Source organism: Pithys albifrons, chromosome 5 (assembly GCF_047495875.1).
Source record: "Pithys albifrons albifrons isolate INPA30051 chromosome 5, PitAlb_v1, whole genome shotgun sequence".
NCBI classification, from domain to species: Eukaryota; Metazoa; Chordata; class Aves; order Passeriformes; family Thamnophilidae; genus Pithys; species Pithys albifrons.
This window is the reverse complement of record NC_092462.1, coordinates 75,373,762-75,397,335: the sequence shown is the minus strand read 5'-3', so window position 1 is coordinate 75,397,335 and position 23,574 is coordinate 75,373,762. Positions and strand designations below refer to the sequence as shown.

The 23,574-nt window shown below is 49.1% G+C and overlaps 1 protein-coding gene across 4 annotated transcripts in view; it reads right to left on the bottom strand.

Annotated features, from left to right (window-relative positions):
• Nucleotides 1-23,574, bottom strand: part of ATRN (attractin) — a 182,927-nt gene that overhangs the window by 7,044 nt on the left and 152,309 nt on the right. For 3 of the 4 annotated variants that reach the window (XR_011697956.1, XM_071557080.1, XM_071557081.1), the window contains exon 27: nucleotides 8,830-8,937. Coding sequence is in view for 3 of the 4 variants with exons in the window: in XM_071557080.1 (XP_071413181.1) it covers nucleotides 8,830-8,937 (108 nt within the window). In the remaining variant the exon portion in view is untranslated. Of the gene's footprint in view, nucleotides 1-8,829; nucleotides 8,938-20,177; nucleotides 20,726-23,574 lie in introns of those variants that run through there. The other variant, XM_071557083.1, reaches the window with a different exon arrangement.

The window sequence follows — 23,574 nt, the reverse complement described above, 5'->3', positions numbered from 1 at the left end:
TCCCCCAACTTAGTCTTCTATTTGTGTCCTTTCTCCAGGGGTCATGGTCATTCTCCAGTGGCCCTGCCAGACCCCTCTGGACCCTGTTCTCAAGCTGTTGGTTGCTCTGAGGGCTGAAGGTGCTTTAGGAAGCCTGTTGGATTGTCCCGGCCTTGGTGAAACGGAGAATCATAGAATAGATTGGGTTGGAAAAGACCTCCCTGATCATCAAGTCCAACCCTTGGTCCAACTCCAGTCCCTTTACCAGATAATGGCACTCAGTGCCACGGCCAAGCTCAGCTGAAAAACCTCCAGGGATGGGGAATCCACCCCCTCTCTGGGCAGCCCATTCCAATGCCTGAGCACTCTCTCTGCAAAGAAGTTTTTGCTGCTCTCCAACTTCAATTTCCCCTGGCAGAGCTTGAGCCCATCGTGCCCCCTTGTCCTATTGCTGAGTGCCTGGGAGAAGAGACCAACCCCCAGCTGGCCAGAACTTCCCTTCAGGCAGTTCCAGACAGTGCTGAGGTCACCTCTGAGCCTCCTCTTCTCCAGAAGCAGAGGGTTCAGCAGAGCAGAGGACCCCCCTAGTCCTGGCTCTGGTTCCACCTCCAGTGGCCTCCTGTATCCCAAGGGGGAGGACTCTTAACATGCTTTTCTGAAGCCTCTTGAAGAATTTCACACTTATTTTTCAAATACAGACATGAAGTAAAGTTTTCAGATAAAGTGTGAATTGGTAACTCCAAGAGAGTGGAGAGGGACTTGGGATGAGGGATGGAGGGACAGGACACAGGGAATGGCTTCCCACTGCCAGAGGGCAGGGATGGATGGGATATTGGGAAGGAATTGGTGGCTGGGAGGGTGGGCAGGCCCTGGCACAGGTTGGGCAGAGAAGCTGTGGCTGCCCCATCCCTGGGAGTGTCCCAGGCCAGGTTGGAGCAACTTGGGCTGGTGGAACCTGTCCTGGCCACAGCATGGGTTGGAACTGGATGGTCTTTAAGGTCCTCCCAACCCCAACCAATCCTGAGACATGAAGTGCAGGAGCTCTCTGTCCCCCTGGAGGAGCAGGGACTGGACCCTGTGCTGATACTCAAGGATTTTGAACATCACCCTCCCAACTTTACCCTGGTAAAGATTTCAATTGCCTGATCAACAGCCAAATTCAACATGTCATTAGAAAGGCAAAATGCAACAGCTCAGCCCAGAAATCAAAGCATTTTCTCACCTGGTCCCACACACAATTCCAGGGGATCAGTGCCTTTATGGCATGCAACAATGGGCTCAAGCTCTGCCAGGGGAAATTGAAGTTGGAGAGCAGAAAAAACTTCTTTGCAGAGAGAGTGCTCAGGCATTGGAATGGGCTGCCCAGAGAGGGGGTGGATTCCCCATCCCTGCAGGTTTTTCACCTGAGCTTGGCCATGGCACTGAGTGCCATGATCTGGTAAAGGGACTGGAGTTGGACCAAGGGTTGGTCTTGATGATCTGTGAGGTCTTTTCCAACCCAGTCAATTTTATGATTCTATGATAACAGTAAGAGGAGGTTGCAAGAGGACACCAACGAGTACAGGTACAAAAAAGAGTATTTTTTTGTTCCACAACAGCAAAAAAAAAAAGCTCTGAACCACTATTTGACACAATACACTTGGTGCTTTCTGCTGTCCTGTTCAGCATGGACAAGTCCTGCTCTGCTGTTAATGAGATAATTATTGCTTTTTCCATCAGGCATCAAACTGCCCCACTGCACTGGAATCTGCAACAGAAACTCAATACAGCCCTGTGCTGTTTGCAGCAGGACTGGGTGGTGTGTGCCAGGCAGATAAACCCCACGGGGTGGGTGGTGGGAGCTGCTCTTTGCCTGCTCTGGGACAGCAAATTCCTTCAGCTCCCTGTCCCCAGGGAAGGGACAAACTCAGAGTGAAGCTTTTCCCACCGAGCACATCCCACAGAGGGCTCAACTGCCAGAGCCCCTCTGGGCTGGAGCCAGGCTGGGAGAGCTGGGGGGGGTCACCTGGAGAAGAGAAGGCTCCAGGGACACCTGAGAGCCCCTGCAGGGCCTGAAGGGGCTCCAGGAGAGCTGGAGAGGGACTGGGGACAAGGGATGGAAGGACAAGACACAGGGAATGGCTTCCCACTGCCAGAGGGCAGGGATGGGTGGGATATTGGGAAGGAATTGCTGGCTGGGAGGGTGGGCAGGCTCTGGCACCTGGGGGTGAAGGGCAGGCTCTGCCTCCTGGGAGACTCCTCAGCCACCCAGGGAGGGATTTCAGGGTGCTCCAGACTGTGGGTCCCACCCATCACCTGGTGCTGTCCCTGCCCACGGTGGGATGTACCCCAAGGAGGTGCCACCATGGCATGGAGGGGCTGGAGAGATGCTGGGGGGGGCCTCACCAAGGGCAGTTTGGGGGGAGACCTCAGGTGTCCTTTCCTTCCCCACCCCTTAGTGCTCTGAGCACAGAATACCCTGAGATGGGAGGGACCCCCAAGGACCATCCAGTCCAACCCCTGGCCCTGCACAGACACCCCAACAATCCCACCCTGTGCCCCAGAGCATCATGCCAATGCTCCTGGAGCTTTGGCAGCCTTGAGGTCGTACTCACTGCCCTGGGGAGCCTGGGCAGTGCCCACCACCCTCTGGGGGAAGAGCCTTTCCCTGAGATCCCACCTGAGCCTGCCCTGGCACAGCTCCAGCCATTCCCTCTTGTTGCAGTTCCAAGCTGTTCTCCACCAACAAGGCTTGGAGTGCACTTGGAAAAGTAGAGATCAGATCATTGCAAATGCCTGGGATTCAGCTCAGAGGTGGCTTTTAATGGCAAACTTAGATCTCCAAACTGCAACACCTTTTCTCAGATGCTTCAAACCTGCCCTTTCCTGTGACTTCCACGTGGAGTGCTTTGATAAAGCCACTGTTGAATTATGAAGTGATTCCTTTTTAGCGAAGGTTTAATGGCACTAAAGTGGACATTATTCAAATCTATGCAAATCAGGTGCATCCTCAAGACACTCAGCAGTGCTCTGAGAGGTGCCTGAACAGCAGAGGGGACACAGTGGGGACAAAGTCAGCGATAGGACAAGGGGGTACGATGGGCTCGAGCTCTGCCAGGGGAAATTGAAGTTGGAGAGCAGAAAAACCTTCTTTGCAGAGAGAGTGCTCAGGGATTGGAATGGGCTGCCCAGAGAGGGGGTGGATTCCCCATCCCTGGAGGTTTTTCAGCTGAGCTTGGCCGTGGCACTGAGTGCCATGATCTGGTAAAGGGACTGGAGTTGGACCAAGGGTTGGACTTGTTGATCTGGGAGGTCTTTTCCAACCCAATCCATTCTAGGATTCTGTGATTCTAAGACCACGTGGGTGACCAGGGAGAGAAAACTGCAGGTGGCAGAGCCATCAGGCACTGCTTGTTCTCAAAGAAACATTGTGAGTGGCCTGCAGTGACCTCTTCATGCAGCTGAGCAGAGTCATGGGATGGTTTGGGTTGGGAGGGACCTTAAAATCATCCAATTCCACCACCCTGCCATGAGCAGGGACACCTTTCACCAGCCCAGGCTGCTCCAAGCCCTGTCCAACCTGGCCTTGGACACTCCCAGGGATGGGGCAGCCACAGCTTCTCTGCCCAACCTGTGCCAGGGCCTGCCCACCCTCCTAGCCAAGGATTTCTCTTTAATCTTCCATCTCACAGGATTATTTGGGTTGGAAAAGACCTCCAAGATCATCGAGTCCAACCTATGGCCAAACACAACTTTGGAGACCAGACCATGGCAACAAGTGCCACCTCCAGGGAGGGGACCCCACCACCTCCCTGAGCAGCCCCTTCCAATGGCCAACTCCCCTTTCTGTGAGGAAATTCTTCTTCATGTCCAACCTGCCCCTCCCCTGGTGCAGCTTCAGCCCATGTCCTGCCACCCATCCCTGCCCTCTGGCAGTGGGAAGCCATTCCCTGTGTCCTGTCCCTCCAGGCCTTGTCCCCAGTCCCTCTCCAGCTCTCCTGGAGCCCCTTCAGGCCCTGCCAGGGGCTCGCAGGTGTCCCTGGAGCCTTCTCTTCTCCAGGTGACCCCCCCAGCTCTCCCAGCCTGGCTCCAGCCCAGAGGGGCTCCAGCCCTGCAGCATCTCCGGGGCCTCCTCTGCACTTGCTGCAGCAGCTCCACGGCCTTGGGCTGTTGTTGCCCAGGGCTGGGGCAGCTCTGGGGGGTTTGGGGGCTCCTCTGAGGGGGCACAGGGGCACAATTCCCCCTGTCCTGCTGTCCACCAGTAACCTGGACCCTTCCCCTGCCATTCCCCTTTCCCTGCTCCTCCTCCACAGCAGGGAATGATCAATGGGAATGATGGGAAAACAATCCAAGAGCTCCAGGAATGGGGATGGTGCAAATGCCCACCCAGGAGCCCAAAGCCCACCCTGGGCACGGTGCCCACCCTTGTCTGGGTAGGAAAAATGGGAATTTGATGGTGTTTTCCTTAGTGGTGCCACAACTCCCTGCTCCCAAAGGGACCAAATCCATTCTCTGATTACTGATTACCAAATTACTGCCCAAAACCAGCACTGAAAAGCCAAATAATGCAAATTTTTCCCGAGTTTTGCTGTGATTCCACAGGCAAAAAGCTGGAAACAATTCCAGGCTTTAAAAACTGTAGGAAGTGATTTATTTTATGCAACTTCTCCAGCAGGATTTGCTCCCCAAAAAGGGCATTTCCCGGGAATTTGTGTGCTGACCCAGCATGGAATCCACCGGCAGTTCCCTTGAGAGACATTTCCCAAACCTTGGGAGACAATTCCCAAAGTTTTCCCAGGCAGGTGGAATTGTGTGATGCTGAACCCAAACATTTTTATTTCAGCCCATTCTTTCTTTTTGCCTTAAGAAACTGGAAAGGTTAATCAGGTGTCACGTAAAACTAATGGCCAGAACAAGAAATATTCAATAATTTCCAAACCACAGCGCCCCTTGTAGGCGAAATTCTGTGTTATACCACCAGCATATTGCTTATCAAAATTGTTATTATTAATAATATTAATGATATATAATATATAATAACATCAATAATATTAATATAAATTATATATAATATAGAATAATATTAATAATAATGAAAGAATAGAAATAATATATAATTATTATTAATATAAATTATAGACAATATATAATATCCATAATATTCATATAAATAACATATAATAATATTAATATAATAATTATTAATACAGAAATAATAAATATAATTAATCTAAATATAATATTCAGAAGTATTAATATGTATAAACTTTATATAATAATTTAAATATAATAAGTATAAATATAACCATTGATATAAATTATAGATAACATATAATACCCATAATAATAGAAAGAATATACAATATAATAATTATTATAAATATAAATTATATATAACATATAATAATCGTCAAAATGATAAATATATTAATATTAAAATAATGATATTATATATAATATAGCATATAATAATAATTATTATTATCATCATTATCATCATTATTATTATTTATTATTATTATTTCACTGTTATTGTTATCATTGTTATTATTATATATGATATATGATATATGATATATTATATATTATTATTATTATTATTATTATTATTATTATTACTACTACTACTACTAGTATTATTATTATTATTATTATTATTATTATTATTACCAGTACTACTTTGAAAAAAAATATGCAATAACTTTGAAAAGCAATAACACAGAATTTCAACTCCAAGGGACACTTGTGGTGGTTTGGAAATTATTGAATATTTCTTGTTCTGGCCATTAGTTTTATGTGACACCTGATTAACCTTTCCAATTTCTCAAGGAAAATTAATAATAATAATAATAATAATAATAATAATAATAATAATAATAATAATAATAATAATAATAATAATAATAAATAATCATATATAATAACAATTATAACAATAACAATAAAAATAATAAATAATAAATAATAATTGTGATAATATTGATAATGATGATAATGATAAAATAAAAATAAAAATAATAAAAATATAATAACAATAAGAGAAGAAGAAGAAGAGTAAGAGGAAGAAGAGTAAGAGGAAGAAGAGTAAGAGGAAGAAGAGGAAGAGGAAGAAGAAGAAAAAGAAAAAGAAGAAAAGGAAGAAGAAAAAGAACAAAAAGAAGAAAAAGAATAAGAAAAAGAAAAAGACGAAAAAGAAAAAGAAAGAAAAAGAAAGAAAAAGAAAGATCAAAAGAAAAAGAAGAAGAAAAAGAAGAAGAAAAAGTAGAAGAAAGAAGAAGAAAAGTAGAAGAAAGAAGAAGAAAAGTAGAAGAAAGAAGAAGAAATTGTTTAATGCTAAATCCTCTCCTCCCACAGCTGATGGCTGGGAATAAAAATAAAAATAAATAATAATAATAAAAATAAAATTCTAGAGAATTTGTTTGGATTTTTTTTAATCAAAAAACATACTGCTGTGGTTTGATCAAATAACTCTTCAGTGGTTTTCAATTTCCAGCGAGGAAATTAAAAGCAAGGAAAAAACCACCAACATTGTGGGGGATGAGAAAAAGAGGAATATTTACCCAAACAGTTCAACTCTGTTATTCCATTCCACCCGTGCAGGTGATTTCACTCTGCACAAAAAGGGTCAAATTCCATTTGCAAGGTTTTAAATTGGGCCATTAAAAGCTGAGGGAACGTTTGTAAAACAAGTTACAAGCAATTTCATCAAAAGAAATAGATGATTAAGCTTTTAAAAATCATATTCTTGAGGTAATATGTGTGTCCTGCAAGATAGAGATGAATGAACTCCCAGAAATAATTCACAGTAAATGAATTTAGATGAAAAATTTGCATTTCTCTCAGCCCTCCTGGAAGGGACACAGAGGAGGGGAATGAATTGAACACGACATGGACCCAAACCTGGATGTGAGAACTAAATAATAATCACATCCAAACCCTCAGATGGATGTTCAGGGCCTGGAATTGGAAATGCACACCCAAACATCCAATATCTGGGAGCCATGGCAGGGGCACCTCCCACCAGCCCAGGGTGCTCCGACCTGGCCTTGGACACTCCCAGGGATGGGGCAGCCACAGCTTCTCTGCCCAACCTGTGCCAGGGTCTGCCCACTCTCCCAGGGAACAATTTCTTCCCAATATTATCTAAATCTTCCCTCCTTCAGCCTAAGACCTGACGAGGAACAACACCCAAAACCTGAAGCCTCAATAAACTGAGACAATCCAACTGTCTTGGACAGGGAAGGGAAATAATCAGCCTTCTCACACTCCTCATTTTTAGGTTTTGTAAGTCAAAGCATCGCATCAAAACCATCTTTTAATTAATTTGTGGCCTTTTAAATATGTTGTTCCTAAAAACACAATGTGGTGTGTGCAGGAACACCCCATTCTGGTGTAGGACAATGATTCCTCCACACTCCTACTGGCTCATCCCAAGCTATATTGGACCATATATTAATAACCAGAAATACTTGAACTGACACCAAGTTGGGAGTGTTGACCTGCTGGAAGGCAGGAGGGTCTGCAGAGGGATCTGGAGAGACTGGAGAGATGGGCTGATTGCAATGGGATGGAGTTCAACAAGGCCAAGTGCAGGTCCTGCCCTTTGGCCACCCCAACCCCCTGCAGCGCTCCAGGCTGGACACAGAGTGGCTGGAGAGCAGCCAGGCAGAGGGACCTGGGGGGACTGAGGGACAGGAAGCTCAACAGGAGCCAAGAGTGTGCCCAGGTGGCCAAGAAGGCCAAGGGGATCCTGGCCTGGATCCAAAGTAGCGTGGCCAGCAGGCCCAGGGCAGTGACCCTTCCCCTGGACTCTGCCTTGGGGAGGCCACACCTTGAGTGTTGTGTTCAGTTCTGGGCCCCTCAGTTGAGGCAAGAGATTGAGGGGCTGGAGCGGGGCCAGAGAAGAGCAACGAGGCTGGAGAAGGGACTGGATGTGGCACTGAGTGTCCTCTGAAACACCTCCAGGGACAGAGAATCCACCATGTCTTGGTCCAACCCCACTGGGATCACCAGCCCAGGGCACTGAGTGCCAGAGTGATCCCAGTGGGGTTGGATCAAGGGTTGGACTTGATGATCTCAGAGGTCTCTTCCAACCCAAGTGAGAAGAGAAGAGCAACGAGGCTGGAGAAGGGACTGGAGCACAAGTGCTGTGGGGAGAGGCTGAGGGAGCTGGGAGTGTTTAACCTGGAGAAGAGGAGGCTCAGAGGTGACCTCAGCACTGTCTGGAACTCCCTGAAGGGAAGTTGTGGCCAGGTGGGGGTTGGTCTCTTCTCCCAGGCACTCAGCAATAGGACAAGGGGGCACGATGGGCTCAAGCTCTGCCAGGGGAAATTGAAGTGGGAGAGCAGCAAAAACTTCTTTGCAGAGAGAGTGCTCAGGCATTGGAATGGGCTGCCCAGAGAGGGGGTGGATTCCCCATCCCTGGAGGTTTTTCAGCTGAGCTTGGCCGTGGCACTGAGTGCCATGATCTGGTAAAGGGACTGGAGTTGGAGCAAGGGTTGGACTTGATGATCTGGGAGGTCTTTTCCAACCCAATCCATTCTATAATTCTATGACACAATTACATTCCTGTTTTGTCTTGACACATCACCAGAAAATATTTGCAGCCCCCACAGCTATTTGCAGCCAACTGTTGTCTGCTTTAAAGAGGATTTTTCTCTATTAGAAAGGCACAAAAGTAACAAGCCAAAAAAAACCACAAGCATGTCCCGTTCCAAATCAGCATCACTTTAACGAAAACCTGAGGGGGTAACAGTGAACTGGCCCTCCTGACCTTTCAGGTGTCTGGAGAAGGAGAGGATTTGGGATTCCTGTGTCCAAAACCCCCTGATTATTATGGAGAGGACCTTCCCAAAGCCCCAGCTCTCTCACCTTGATGCTCCCCCCGATGAGATCTGGTGGCTCCTCATCTGTTTCTAAGGCAACGTTGATGGAGGCGAAGGGGCGACTCGCCATCTGCTGCATCTCACGCAGGAGTTGCTGATGGAAGCAAGAGAGAAATGGCATCAGCACATTGTCCCCCACACAAAGAAAAGGAAAAAAGGTGGCTCAAAGGTTCTGCAAAGAAAAAGAACCCCCCAGGGTCACAATGGCTTTGAGATCATGGTAAATATTCAGGTTAAAATCATGGTAAATATTCAGGTTAAAATCATGGTGAATATTCAGGTTAAGATCATGGCAAATATTCAGGTTAAAATAATGGTAAATATTCAGGTTAAGATCATGGTAATGATTCAGGTTAGAGGAGTTAACGAGTCACTGGGAGTGGAGCTGAAAGCGCAGTCTGAGCCTCACTCGTGGCAGAGGCAAAATCAGCTGCCTGAGCCTCCAGAAAGCAAAATATTTACTTTGAAAGCTGCTCTTTGTCATCACCTGTCCCGTTCCCGCTCCGCAGGATTTGTGGGAATCATTTTACACCTGAACAGCAGCAGTTTCTGAGTGTTGGGAGAAGGAATTTGCTGTTTTTTTACAACAGCCCCAGCAAAATGCTGCTCCAGGTACCCCCTGAATAATCCCCTTTTTTATTGTTTCCTCACTGAATGCAGCAAATGCATCAATGGCAAACACGTTCTCATTGCAAAATGTTGTATTAAAATTAAAAAAACCCACAACTTTTCCTTGGGAAAATCCCCTCAAGCCTTCAGGACATGAGACATCTTTTTATTGTGCACTTCTAAACACTGGGATGCAGATCCTCCTCTTTTTAACACACAGAAAACAGGTCCTTTGACCACAGCTGGGCTGGGAATGGCAGCCCAGTTTTAGCAGAGCTCTGGACAAGCTTCTTTTGGGCTTCACTTACTGATCTCTAAGAGCAACAGCACAGCCTGGGAGGGAAAGAAGAAGCCAAAATTCCCTGAAGAATCATAGAATGGATTGGGTTGGAAAAGACCTCCCAGATCATCAAGTCCTTGGTCCAACTCCAGTCCCTTTACCAGATCATGGCACTCAGTGCCACGGCCAAGCTCAGCTGAAAAACCTCCAGGGATGGGGAATCCACCCCCTCTCTGGGCAGCCCATTCCAATCCCTGAGCACTCTCTCTGCAAAGAAGTTTTTGCTGCTCTCCAACTTCAATTTCCCCTGGCAGAGCTTGAGCCCATCATGCCCCCTTGTCCTATTGCTGAGTGCCTGGGAGGAGAGACCAACCCCCACCTGGCCACAACTTCCCTTCAGGCAGTTCCAGACAGTGCTGAGGTCACCTCTGAGCCTCCTCTTCTCCAGGCTAAACACCCCCAGCTCCCTCAGCCTCTCCCCACAGCACTTGTGCTCCACTCCCTTCTCCAGCCTCGTTGCTCTTCTCTTCTCACTTGGGTTGGAAGAAACCTCTGAGATATCAAATCCAACCCTTGATCCAACTCCACAGAGTGCCCTGGGTTGGTGACCACAGTAGGGTTGGATCAAGACATGGTGGATTCTCTGTCCCTGCAGGTGTTTCAGAGGACACTCAGTGCCACATCCAGTCCCTTCTCCAGCCTCGTTGCTCTTCTCTGGCCCCGCTCCAGGCCCTCAAATCTCTTTCCTCAACTGAGGGGCCCAGAACTGAACACAACACTCAAGGTGTGGCCTCCCCAAGGCAGAGTCCAGGGGAAGGGTCACTGCCCTGGGCCTGCTGGCCACGCTAGTTTGGATCCAGGCCAGGATCCCATTGGCCTTCTTGGCACAAGGACACTATGCTGGCTCAGGGACAGCTTGTTGTCCACCAGGACATGGTGGTTGTTCGTCCCCAAGAGCAGGACCTGCATTTGCTTTTGTTGAATTTCAGAAGGTTCCTTTGTGCCCATCTCTCCACCCCCTCCAGATCCTTCTCACAGACTATTCTGAGTTGGAAGGGACCCACAAGGATCATCGAGTCCAACTCTTAAGTCTGAAGGGCCACAAATCCCCCTGAGGCACTGGTTGCTCCTCCCAGCTTTGTGTCACCATCAAACTTCTGAGGAGGCACCAACCCTTAATCCAAGTCATTGATGAACACTTTGACCAACAGTACTGAGCCCTGGGGGACACCACTGGCACCAAGGACACCACATGCCACTAATTATGACCCTCTGAGAATATTTTATGATCTTTAGCAAGACAACTCTTATTTGGGGGATTTTCTTAGTGCAGAAAACTTGAGGACCATCTCTGAAATTTGGGGGCTCACACAACACACCATGAGGTCAATGCAGATCAGGCTGGGGGTGGGCAGATAAAATTTCCCTGCAAATGATGAAGTTTATCCTTAAATTTTGCAAGGAAAAGAAAAAAAAAGACCTTTTGGAGCAGATTGTAGACAAACTCTGGGTGCAGCTCCCAGTGGGAGAAGAGGCCACGAGGAGTTGGGGACTATTTAAAGGAAAGCAGCAGATTGCAGCCTGCAGCAAGTGTGGAACAGATTGTTGGGTCTCTGTTCCTGTCACTGTCCCCCTCAGCTTCGTCTGATGGCCATCAAATCACCAACAAGCTGTGCTGATGGAGATGGCCCAGAGGCTGATGGACTGAAACTCCCAGCTCTTGGAAGGAAGTTGTTTTACTGAAGGAAATGTGCAATTTGGCAACGGGAACGTGATGAGTCAATAGGAGAGTTGGGAATGTGGAATTGTGGAGAGGTTTGGGGTGGGAGGGACATTAAAGATCATTCAGTGCCACTCCTGCCATGGGCAGGGACACCTCCCACCAGCCCAGGTTGCCCCACTGTGCACAAACACAGATTTGCTTATGCACAATAACTGTCAATTCCTTTATTTCCAGGCATGTCGCAAATCTCCCAAACCTGCAGCTTCACCAGTGTGGGAAGGAGACACCACCCACCTGGGGAACTTGTTCCCAAGGCCTCTGGAAAAGGTTCCTGTCCTGGCAGTCATGGGAACAGCAGCTCAAAGGATCTGAACATCTCTTGACAGGTGCTCAGGCATCAAAGAACTACAGAATCATGGAATGGTTTGGGTGGGAAGGGACCTTAAAGTCCATCCAGTGCCACCCCTGCCATGGGCAGGGACACCTCCCACCAGCCCAGGGTGCTCCAAGCCCTGTCCAGCCTGCCCTTGGACACTCCCAGGGATGGGGCAGCCATAGCTTCTCTGCCCAACCTGTGCCAGGGCCTGCCCACCCTCCCAGCCTCCAATTCCTTCCCAATATCCCATCATCATGCCCAGCAATGTAACTCCAGGTCTTTGCTGCTTGGCACTAACGAAGCAACATTAATTTCAAAAGCAGGAAGAGAAAGGAGGAGTTGAAACACATTCCAAAATAGTGACTTAAGGCTCAGAGAAACCACCCTCTGAGTGACCAAAGTGCCATTTCTTTGGCTTCAAGGAGGAACCAATGTATAAGTACTTATTACTTAATCATTAATATTAATTAATGGGAGAGCAGTCAGTGGTAGGACTTGGTCCACCCAAGAGGCAAAGCCAGGGAAATACCCATAAGGAACAAAGAAAGGGTTTGCCAACACTGAGAGTAATCCTTGAGCAATAAAGAATGGAGAGACACCAACTTCCCATGGCAGGAGCCTTTGACAGAGCCTCTGGTTCCACCTCAAAGCTGCTCTTGGGCTCAGGCAGAGGTCACAGCCTTGATCCAGGAATTTGTGATCCATGTGGTGCAAAGGGCACATCCATCCCTGCCCTCTGGCAGTGGGAAGCCATTCCCTGTGTCCTGTCCCTCCAGGCCTTGTCCCCACTCCCTCTCCAGCTCTCCTGGAGCCCCTTCAGGCCCTGCCAGGGGCTCTCAGGTGTCCCTGGAGCCTTCTCTTCTCCAGGTGACCCCCCCAGCTCTCCCAGCCTGGCTCCGGAGTATCCAACCCCATCTCATCCCACCTCTGCCATGGGCAGGGACACCTCCCACCAGCCCAGGGTGCTCCAAGCCCTGTCCAACCTGGCCTTGGACACTTCCAGGGATCCAGGGGCAGCCACAGCTTCTCTGCCCAACCTGTGCCAGGGCCTGCCCACCCTCCCAGCCAGCAATTCCTTCCCAACATCCCATCCATCCCTGCTCTCTGGCAGTGGGAAGCCATTCCCTGTGTCCTGTCCCTCCAGGCCTTGTCACCAGTCCCTCTCCAGCTCTCCTGGAGCCCCTTCAGGCCCTGCCAGGGGCTCTCAGGTGTCCCTGGAGCCTTCTCTTCTCCAGGTGACCCCCTCCAGCTCTCCCAGGCTGTGCCAGCAGGAGAATCCCTGTGAATTCCATAGGAGGGACACTCAGATCCTGCTGTGGGGACACTCACTTTTATGTCATCCCAACTTGGTGACCTTGGGTGGGAGAGGAGAAGCCAATGGAGTTCCCTTCCCCAACCAAAACTGGCATCAGCAAACCCCAAACCCACAAGCCATAAATTTTGCACCAAGATGAGCCACATGGTCTCAGAACTGAGTGATTTAAAGCATTAAAGCTCCAATTACACCAACCACAGAGTGAGGCAACAAACAAACCACCTCCTCCAACGCTTTTCATCAGCTCTGGAAACGAAGTTTCTCAGCCCCTGGAGCAGTGCACTTATTAATGACAGCTAATTAATTTGGTGACTGACTTTGCAGGCTGTGTTAGAAGAGAGAGGGGAGGGCAGAATTAATGCTCAAATGCTTCTCAACAGGCATTTCCACACTTCAAAACTATAACAAACCAGACAGCAAAGCTGTTGGGAAGTTGCCTCATGCTGGAACAACAGAAGATATTTAATTCAGGGCTGATTAAGATAAGGAAGTTATTCATCATAATCATGCCCAGTAGGAGGGCACTGAAAACCTGACCTTTAATAATTTAATTCCTTAAGAATAAGATAATTTCTTTCTCAAAGAGAAGAGGAATCCAGTCCATGCAGAGTAAAATCTGCACCAATTCCTGAGAATCACATCAAAGCAGAGGCACCTCTGGCTGAGCACAATTCCACACTCCTCCTCCTCTCCCTGAGCTTTCCAAACAGCTCCAGGAGGTACCTGAGCCCTGGCACTGGATCTTCACCTGCTCTGATACCCTAGAGTTGGAAAGGAGAGCAGCACTTTGTATAAATCACAGAATATTCTGAGCTGGGAGGGACCCCCAAGGACCATCCAGTGCAACCCCTGGCCCTGCACAGACATCCCAACAATCCCACCCTGTGCCCCAGACCATCATCCCAACGCTTGTCCACATCTTGAAGCCAGAGCTCAGGGATCCAGAGGCAGCCAGAGGTGCCTTCCTGAGGTGTCTCAATCCTTGGGAAGCTCTGCTGGGACCTGGGACAAGACAGGGGTGGTGCAGGGTGAGGTTGGTCTGCAGAGAATCACAGAATACCCTGAGCTGGGAGGGACCCCCAAGGACCATCCAACCCCTGGCCCTGAACAGACACCCCAACAATCCCACCCTGTGCCCCAGAGCATCATCCCAACCCTCCTGGAGCTCTGGCAGCCTTGGGGCCGTGCCCACTGCCCTGGGGAGCCTGGGCAGTGCCCACCACCCTCTGGGGGAAGAGCCTTTCCCTGAGATCCCACCTGAGCCTGCCCTGGCACAGCTCCAGCCCTTCCCTGGGTGCTGTCCCTGCCCTGGCACAGCTCCAGCCCTTCCCTGGGTGCTGACCCCGCCCTGGCACAGCTCCAGCCCTTCCCTGGGTGCTGTCCCTGCCCTGGCACAGCTCCAGCCCTTCCCTGGGTGCTGTCCCTGCCTGGCACAGCTCCAGCCCTTCCCTGTGCCCTGTCCCTGCCCTGGCACTTTGAATCTCCAGGAATTCCCAGCCTGTCTTTATTCCCCAGAAATTCCCATCCTTTTATTCCCCAGGAATTCCCAGCCTGTCTTTATTCACAAAGAATTCCCAGCCTTTCTTTGAATCCCCAGGAATTTCCAGCCTGTCTTTATTCCCCAGAAATTCCCATCCTTTTATTCCCCAGGAATTCCCAGCCTGTTTTTATTCCCCAGGAATTCCCAGACTTTCTTTATTTTTCCAGGAATTCCCAGCCTGTCTTTATTCCCCAGGAATTCCCAGCCTTTTATTCCTCAGGAATTCCCAGCCTGCCATTGAATCCCCAGGAATTCCCAGCCTGTCTTTATTCCCCAGGAATTCCCAGCCTTTCTTTATTTTTCCAGGAATTCCCAGCCCATCTTTAGTCCCCAGGAATTCCCAGCCTGTCTTTATTCCCCAGGAATTCCCAGCCTTTATTCCCCAGGAATTCCCTGTTTTTATTCCCAAAGAATTCTCTGCCTGTCTTTGAATCCCCAGGAATTTCCATCCTTTTATTCCCCAGGAATTCCCAGCCTTTCTTTATTTTTCCAGGAATTCCCAGCCTGTCTTTATTCCCCAGGAATTCCCAGCCTGCCTTTGAATCCCCAGGAATTCCCAGCCTGTCTTTATTTTTCCAGGAATTCCCAGCCTGTCTTTATTCCCCAGAATTCCCAGCCTGTCTTTATTCCCAAAGAATTCCCAGCCTGTCTTTATTCCCCAGGAATTCCCAGCCTGTTTTTATTCCCAAAGAATTCCCAGCCTGTCTTTATTCCCCAGAAATTCCCAGCCTTTCTTTATTCCTCAGGAATTCCCAGCCTGTCTTTATTCCCCAGAAATTCCCATCCTTTTAGTCCCCAGGAATTCCCAGCCTGTCTTTATTCACAAAGAATTCCCAGCCTTTCTTTGAATCCCCAGGAATTCCCAGCCTGTCTTTATTCCCCAGAAATTCCCATCCTTTTATTCCCCAGGAATTCCCAGCCTGTCTTTATTCCCCAGGAATTCCCAGACTTTCTTTATTTTTCCAGGAATTCCCAGCCTGTCTTTATTCCCCAGGAATTCCCAGCCTTTTATTCCTCAGGAATTCCCAGCCTGCCATTGAATCCCCAGGAATTCCCAGCCTGTCTTTATTCCCCAGGAATTCCCAGCCTTTTTTTATTTTTCCAGGAATTCCCAGCCCATCTTTAGTCCCCAGGAATTCCCAGCCTGTCTTTATTCCCCAGGAATTCCCAGCCTTTATTTCCCAGGAATTCCCTGTTTTTATTCCCAAAGAATTCTCTGCCTGTCTTTGAATCCCCAGGAATTTCCATCCTTTTATTCCCCAGGAATTCCCAGCCTGCCTTTGAATCCCCAGGAATTCCCAGCCTGTCTTTATTTTTCCAGGAATTCCCAGCCTGTCTTTATTCCCCAGAATTCCCAGCCTGTCTTTATTCCCAAAGAATTTCCAGCCTGTCTTTATTCCCCAGGAATTCCCAGCCTTTATTTTTCCAGGAATTCCCAGCCTGTTTTTATTCCCAAAGAGTTCCCAGCCTGTCTTTATTCCCCAGAAATTCCCTGCCTTTTATTCCCCAGGAATTCCCAGCCTGTCTTTATTCCCCAGGAATTCCCAGCCTTTCTTTATTTTTCCAGGAATTCCCAGCCTGTCTTTATTCCCCAGAAATTCCCAGCCTGTCTTTATTCCCCAGGAATTCCCAGTCTTTCTTTATTTTTCCAGGATTTCCCATCCCATCTTTATTCCCCAGGAATTCCCAGCTTGTCTTTATTCCCCAGGAATTCCCAGCCTTTATTCCCCAGGAATTCCCTGTTTTTATTCCCAAAGAATTCTCTGCCTGTCTTTGAATCCCCAGGAATTTCCATCCTTTTATTCCCCAGGAATTCCCAGCCTTTCTTTATTTTTCCAGGAATTCCCAGCCTGTCTTTATTCCTCAGGAATTCCCAGCCTGCCTTTGAATCCCCAGGAATTCCCAGCCTGTCTTTATTTTTCCAGCAATTCCCAGCCTGTCTTTATTCCCCAGAATTCCCAGCCTGTCTTTATTCCCCAGGAATTCCCAGCCTTTATTTTTCCAGGAATTCCCAGCCTGTTTTTATTCCCAAAGAGTTCCCAGCCTGTCTTTATTCCTCAGAAATTCCCAGCCTGTCTTTATTCCCCAGGAATTCCCAGCCTGTCTTTATTCCCCAGAAATTCCCAGCCTGTCTTTATTCCCCAGGAATTCCCAGTCTTTCTTTATTTTTCCAGGATTTCCCAGCCCATCTTTATTCCCCAGGAATTCCCAGCCTGTCGTTATTCCTCAGGAATTCCCAGCCTGTCTTTATTCCCCAGGAATTCCCTGTTTTTATTCACAAAGAATTCTCTGCCTGTCTTTGAATCCCCAGGAATTCCCATCCTGCCTTTAATCCCCAGGAATTCCCAGCCTATCTTTATTCCCCAGGAATTTCCATTCTTTTATTCCCCAGGAATTCCCAGTCTGTCTTTGAATCCCCAGGAATTCCCAGCCTTTCTTTATTTTTCCAGGAATTCCCAGCCCATCTTTATTCCCCAGGAATTCCCAGCTTGTCTTTATTCCCCAGGAATTCCCAGCCTGCATTTGAATCCCCAGGAATTCCCAGCCTGTCTTTATTTTTCCAGCAATTCCCAGCCTGTCTTTATTCCCCAGGAATTCCCAGCCTGTCTTTATTCCCCAGGAATTCTCAACCTGTCTTTATTCCCCAGGAATTCTCAACCTGTCTTTATTCCCAAAGAATTCTCTGCCTGTCTTTGAATCCCCAGGAATTCCCATCCTGTCTTTAATCCCCAGGAATTCCCAGCCTATCTTTATTCCCCAGGAAATTCCATTCTTTTATTCCCCAGGAATTCCCAACAAGAGGCAGCCAGAGGTGCCTTCCTGAGGTGTCTCAATCCTTGGGAAGCTCTGCTGGGACCTGGGACAAGACAGGGGTGGTGCAGGGTGAGGTTGGTCTGCAGAGAATCACAGAATACCCTGAGCTGGGAGGGACCCCCAAGGACCATCCAACCCCTGGCCCTGAACAGACACCCCAACAATCCCACCCTGTGCCCCAGAGCATCATCCCAACCCTCCTGGAGCTCTGGCAGCCTTGGGGCCGTGCCCACTGCCCTGGGGAGCCTGGGCAGTGCCCACCACCCTCTGGGGGAAGAGCCTTTCCCTGAGATCCCACCTGAGCCTGCCCTGGCACAGCTCCAGCCCTTCCCTGGGTGCTGTCCCTGCCCTGGCACAGCTCCAGCCCTTCCCTGGGTGCTGTCCCCGCCCTGGCACAGCTCCAGCCCTTCCCTGGGTGCTGCCCCTGCTCACACAGAGTAAAGACATTGGATGCACTCATGGACTTTGTAAAATCTGACCTCTCCGAGAGTTGAACTTGATAGAACCATGGAATAGTTTGGGTTGGAAGGGATTGGAATGATCATCCAGTGCCACCCCCTGCCATGGGCAGGGACACCTCCCACCAGCCCAGGGTGCTCCAAGCCCTGTCCAACCTGCCCTTGGACACTCCCAGGGATCCAGGGGCAGCCACAGCTTCTCTGCCCAACCTGTGCCAGGGCCTGCCCACCCTCTCAGCCAGCAATTCCTTCCCAATATCCCACCCATCCCTGCCCTCTGGCAGTGGGAAGCCATTCCCTGTGTCCTGTCCCTCCAGGCCTTGTCCCAAATCCCTCTCCAGATCTCTTGTAGGTCCCTTCATGTACTGAAAGAATCATAGAATGGTCTGGTTGGAAGGGACGTTAAAGACCATCCAGTTCCAACCATGGAAAGGTTGGATCCAATGGTTTGGGATCCCAACAGTGATGCTGCAGCTCCACCATCACTCCAGTTCCCACCAGATCTTTTTTGGGATAAAACCCCAACCTCCTTCTCCAATGCTGTGCTGGTTTAAAGGCAAAGGGAGGAAAGAACTCGACTCAGCAGAGAGTGCAAGGCAGGGGGACATTTACTGAACAACCACAATTGTACAGAGAAAAACTGGGTTTAACCCACAAAACAGAGCAGGGTTTGCCACCCCCTGTGCTGAGCCCACTGTGGGCAACCCTGGGGGAAAGGAAGAAAAGGGAAAAAGGAGGGAAAAAAAAGAGAAAAATAAGAGAGGGGGAAAAAGGGAGGGGAAAAAAGGGGGGGGGGAAGGGGGGGATAAAAGGGGGGAAGAAAAGGAGGTGGAAAAAAGGAGGGGAAAAGGGGGGAAAGGGAAAAGAGGGGGGAAAAAGAGGGAAAAAAGGGAGGGAAAAGGGGGGGAAGGGGGAGTAAAAAAGGGTGGAGAAAAAAGGGGGGGAAAAAGGGGGAGCAAAAGGGGGGGAAAGGGAAGAAAGAGGGGAAAAGAGGGAAAAAAGGGGAAAAAGGGAAAAAAGGGGAAAAGGGAAAAGGAAAAAGGGAAAGGGTGAAAGGGGAAAAGGGAAGGGGAAAAGGGGGAAGGGATGGGAAAGGGAAAAAGGGAAAGGGAAAAAGGGAAAGGGAAAAAGGGAGGGGAAGGGAGGGGAGGGGAGGGGAGGGGAAGGGAAGGGAAGGGAAGGGAAGGGAAGGGAAGGGAAGGGAAGGGAAGGGAAGGGAAGGGAAGGGAAGGGAAGGGAAGGGAAGGGAAGGGAAGGGAAGGGAAGGGAAGGGAAGGGAAGGGAAGGGAAGGGAAGGGAAGGGAAGGGAAGGGAAGGGAAGAGGGAAGGGAAGAGGGAAGGGAAGGGAAGGGAAGGGAAGGGAAGGGAAGGGAAGGGAAGGGAAGGGAAGGGAAGGGAAGGGAAGGGAAGGGAAGGGAAGGGAAGGGAAGGGAAGGGAAGGGAAGGGAAGGGAAGGGAAGGGAAGGGAAGGGAAGGGAAGGGAAGGGAAGGGAAGGGAAGGGAAGAGGGAAGGGAAGAGGGAAGGGAAGAGGGAAGGGAAGGGAAGGGAAGGGAAGGGAAGGGAAGGGAAGGGAAGGGAAGGGAAGGGAAGGGAAGGGAAGGGAAGGGAAGGGAAGGGAAGGGAAGGGAAGGGAAGGGAAGGGAAGGGAAGGGAAGGGAAGGGAAGGGAAGGGAAGGTTTGGGAAGGGAAGGGAAGGTTTGGGAAGGGAAGGGAAGGGAAGGGAAGGGAAGGGAAGGGAAGGGAAGGGAAGGGAAGGGAAGGGAAGGGAAGGGAAGGGAAGGGAAGGGAAGGGAAGGGAAGGGAAGGGAAGGGAAGGGAAGGGAAGGGAAGGGAAGGGAAGGTTTGGGAAGGGAAGGGAAGGTTTGGGAAGGTTTGGGAAGGGAAGGTTTGGGAAGGGAAGGTTTGGGAAGGGAAGGGAAGGTTTGGGAAGGGAAGGGAAGGTTTGGGAAGGGAAGGTTTGGGAAGGGAAGGTTTGGGAAGGGAAGGTTTGGGAAGGGAAGGTTTGGGAAGGGAAGGTTTGGGAAGGTTTGGGAAGGTTTGGGAAGGTTTGGGAAGGTTTGGGAAGGGAAGGGAAGGGAAGGGAAGGGAAGGGAAGGGAAGGGAAGGGAAGGGAAGGGAAGGGAAGGGAAGGGAAGGGAAGGGAAGGGAAGGGAAGGGAAGGGAAGGGAAGGGAAGGGAAGGGAAGGGAAGGGAAGGGAAGGGAAGGGAAGGGAAGGGAAGGGAAGGGAAGGGAAGGGAAGGGAAGGGAAGGGGTGTGGAGGTGCTGATGCCCCCCCAGAGGGGAGTTATCCCACCTGATTCATTGGAGTGAGGGCAGGACTGCCCTCCTGTCTCACAGGGGTCTCCAACACCCACCCTGCGGCCTGAGGTGCCAGGTGTGCCCTGGGCATGGTAACAGCCCCCCAGAAATGGCACAGAGGGGGCAGAACACACAGACTTGGTTAGCCCTCACAGTGCTAAACTGGTCCCAGCCTTGGAACTGGGACAAATGCCTGGTTGGCTCCCAATGTCATATCCGTGTATTCCAGCCTGACCTCAGTCCCACACAGAGGGGTCACAGCTCCCTCCAGCTGCTCAGCTGGCACTGCCATCTCCCACTTCACCCCCCTGGGCACAGAAGTGACAGGAGCAGGTGCAACCCAAGGCAGGCCATCAGTTTTCCCCTGAGCTGGAATGTTGCATCAACATCAACCTTTCAGGATGTTCCTCCTCTTCAGGGCATCTCCTGCCTGTGCTGGGACCTCCTCCAGTTGGTGCCACGGAACCCTGCAGGGCACACACAGGGGCTGCAGGTTGGAAAGAGCCTCCTGGCACAAGGAGCTGCTTCCCATTCATGGATTTTCAATTTAGGGAGAGTGGAAAGTTATGATTATTTGATCTGACCTCCTGCTCTGCGTGAACTGCACCGTGGGACTGCCCCAGCCAAGGCCCTTCCACAGCTTCCCAATCCTCAGCCATGTTCCTAAAAACTGCATCCAAAACTACTTCCAAAAGTTCTGCAATCCTCAGCCATGTTCCTAAAAACACAAATCTTGGTGTTGCTGCTTCCAAAAGCTCCCCAATCCTCAGCCATGTTCCTAAAAAACCAAATCTTCCTGGGGAATTCGCCAGGAATTCCCAACCTGTCTTAATTCCCCAGAAATTCCCCGTCTTTATTCCCCAGGAATTCCCAACCTGTCTTAGAATCCCTAGGAATTCCCAGTCTGTCTTTATTCCCCAGGAATTCCCAGCCTGACTTTGAATCTCCCAACCTTTTACTCCCCAGGAACTCCCAGACTGCATTTGAATCCCCAGGAATTCCCAGCCTTTCTTTATTTTTCCAGAAATTCCCATCCTTTTATTCTCCAGGAATTCCCAACCTGTCTTTATTCCCCAGAAATTCTGTGTCTTTATTCCCCAGGAATTCCCAGCCTGTCTTTAATCCCCAGGAATTCCCAGACTTTATCCCCCAGGAATTCCCAGCCTGTCTTTAATCCCCAGGAATTCCCAGACTTTATCCCCCAGGAATTCCCAGCCTCTCAGCCACATTCCTAAAACCCAAATCTTGGTGTTGCTGCTTCCCAAAGTTCCCCAATCCTCGGCCATGTTCCCAAAATACAAATCCTTGACTTGCTGCTCTTGCCCTTAAAGAGAAGAAAACCCAAACCAGCTTTGGACTTTCTTACCCCAAGTTGGATGTCACAGAACGGTTTGAGCTGGAAGGGACCTAAAGATCATGGAATTCCATCCCTCTCCATGGGCAGGAGGAACACCTTGTTCAAGCTTTTGGTTGATCCTCATCCCATCATGAGTCTCCTCCCATTTCTTTTCCACAGTGGAACAAATCCCAGGCTGTTCTTGCTGGGATAAAATGAGGAATTTGTGCTGCTTTAAACTCTTGCTGATCATCCAGTTTTGTTCTGCACCATCTGCCACACCCCAGATGTTGGTGAAGAGCAGCATGGAGAGGTCAACACTCTGCTCTTGTTTTACAAAGACAGGGAGCAGGAATGTCCATCAAGTTAAATTATCCCCAAAGCTTCTTAATTCCAATCCTGGGAAGTAAATCCACCTGAACTGGTGCAAAAATACTTATCCAGGTTGAAGTTTCCCACTTGGTTTGGACTGAGAACCAACCACTGCCCTTTCTGCTGGGATTTCTCACTCCCCAACTTTGTGTTTTCTCCATAAACCACCCCAAAATCAAGTCCATGTTTTGTCCTCCAAAATCAAGTCCATGTTTTGTCCCCAAAATCAAGTCCGTGTTTTGTCCCCAAAATCAAGTCCATGTTTTGTCCCCAAAATCAAGTCCATGTTTTGTCCCCAAAATCAAGTCCATGTTTTGTCCTCAAAATCAAGTCCATGTTTTGTCCTCCAAATCAAGTCCATGTTTTGTCCTCAAAATCAAGTCCATGTTTTGTCCCCAAAATCAAGTCCATGTTTAGTCCTCAAAATCAAGTCCATGTTTTGTCCTCCAAATCAAGTCCATGTTTTGTCCTCAAAATCAAGTCCGTGTTTTGTCCTCCAAATCAAGTCCATGTTTTGTCCTTAAAATCAAGTCCATGTTTTGTCCTCCAAAATCAAGTCCATGTTTTGTCCTTAAAATCAAGTCCATGTTTTGTCCTCCAAAATCAAGTCCATGTTTTGTCCTCCAAATCAAGTCCATGTTTTGTCCTCCAAATCAAGTCCATGTTTTGTCCTCCAAATCAAGTCCATGTTTTGTCCCCAAAATCAAGTCCATGTTTTGTCCCCAAAATCAAGTCCATGTTTTGTCCTCAAAATCAAGTCCATGTTTTGTCCTCCAAATCAAGTCCATGTTTTGTCCTCAAAATCAAGTCCATGTTTTGCCCTCACTGACAGACACCACACAGGGGCAGGAAGGTCTGGGTGGTAAAAGCCACACCAGGAGAAGCCTTCAAAGGACCTGGGACTGCCCCAAATTTCAGGTCATTGATTGCCTGACCTTTTTTACTGTTCCTGCAAAAGTCTGGTAAGGGATCCTTTGGAACAGATCCTGGTTCAAAGCTCTAAACAAGGATGGAAATCCTGATTTACAGTGACAGTTTGAAAACATTCCCACTCTGAAGCCTTTGCTTTGTCCTAAATCAAAGCCTGAGAGAGAAGACACGAGATATGAATGAAATATCACTTGGAAGGGCAGGAAAACAAAGGCAGGATGATAAATAATACACAGCACACATTCCTTGGAACATCTTTCCTGTAAAAATCATGGAAATCTGCCTGTCCAGGGGGTTTTCCCTGGTCAAGGAAGCCACAGAGGAGGATGGCAGAGAAAACAGAGGCATTTTGGATACACTTGGGAAGGAAAAAGGTTCCAGTAATGAGGTCAGGGAGGGGCAGGATAATCCAGGCAGCAAATCAAGGCACAACCCCAGGCTGAGTAAATGGTCAGTCCTGGAGAGTCTTGGCAAGAAAGGAGGCAAAATACAGACCCTGTTGAAGCTGAAATTGTGCTCCAGACATCCAAAGTGAGTCCCCTCTGCACAGGGTTGGGGTTGGTGCTGCCACCACACCCCGAAGGGCACAGGGGGTGACCCAGCTGGGATCACACACCCCTGGCAGAGGCAGGAGGAGCCATTCCCTGCTCCAAGAGGAGAACATGAAGCAGATTGAGG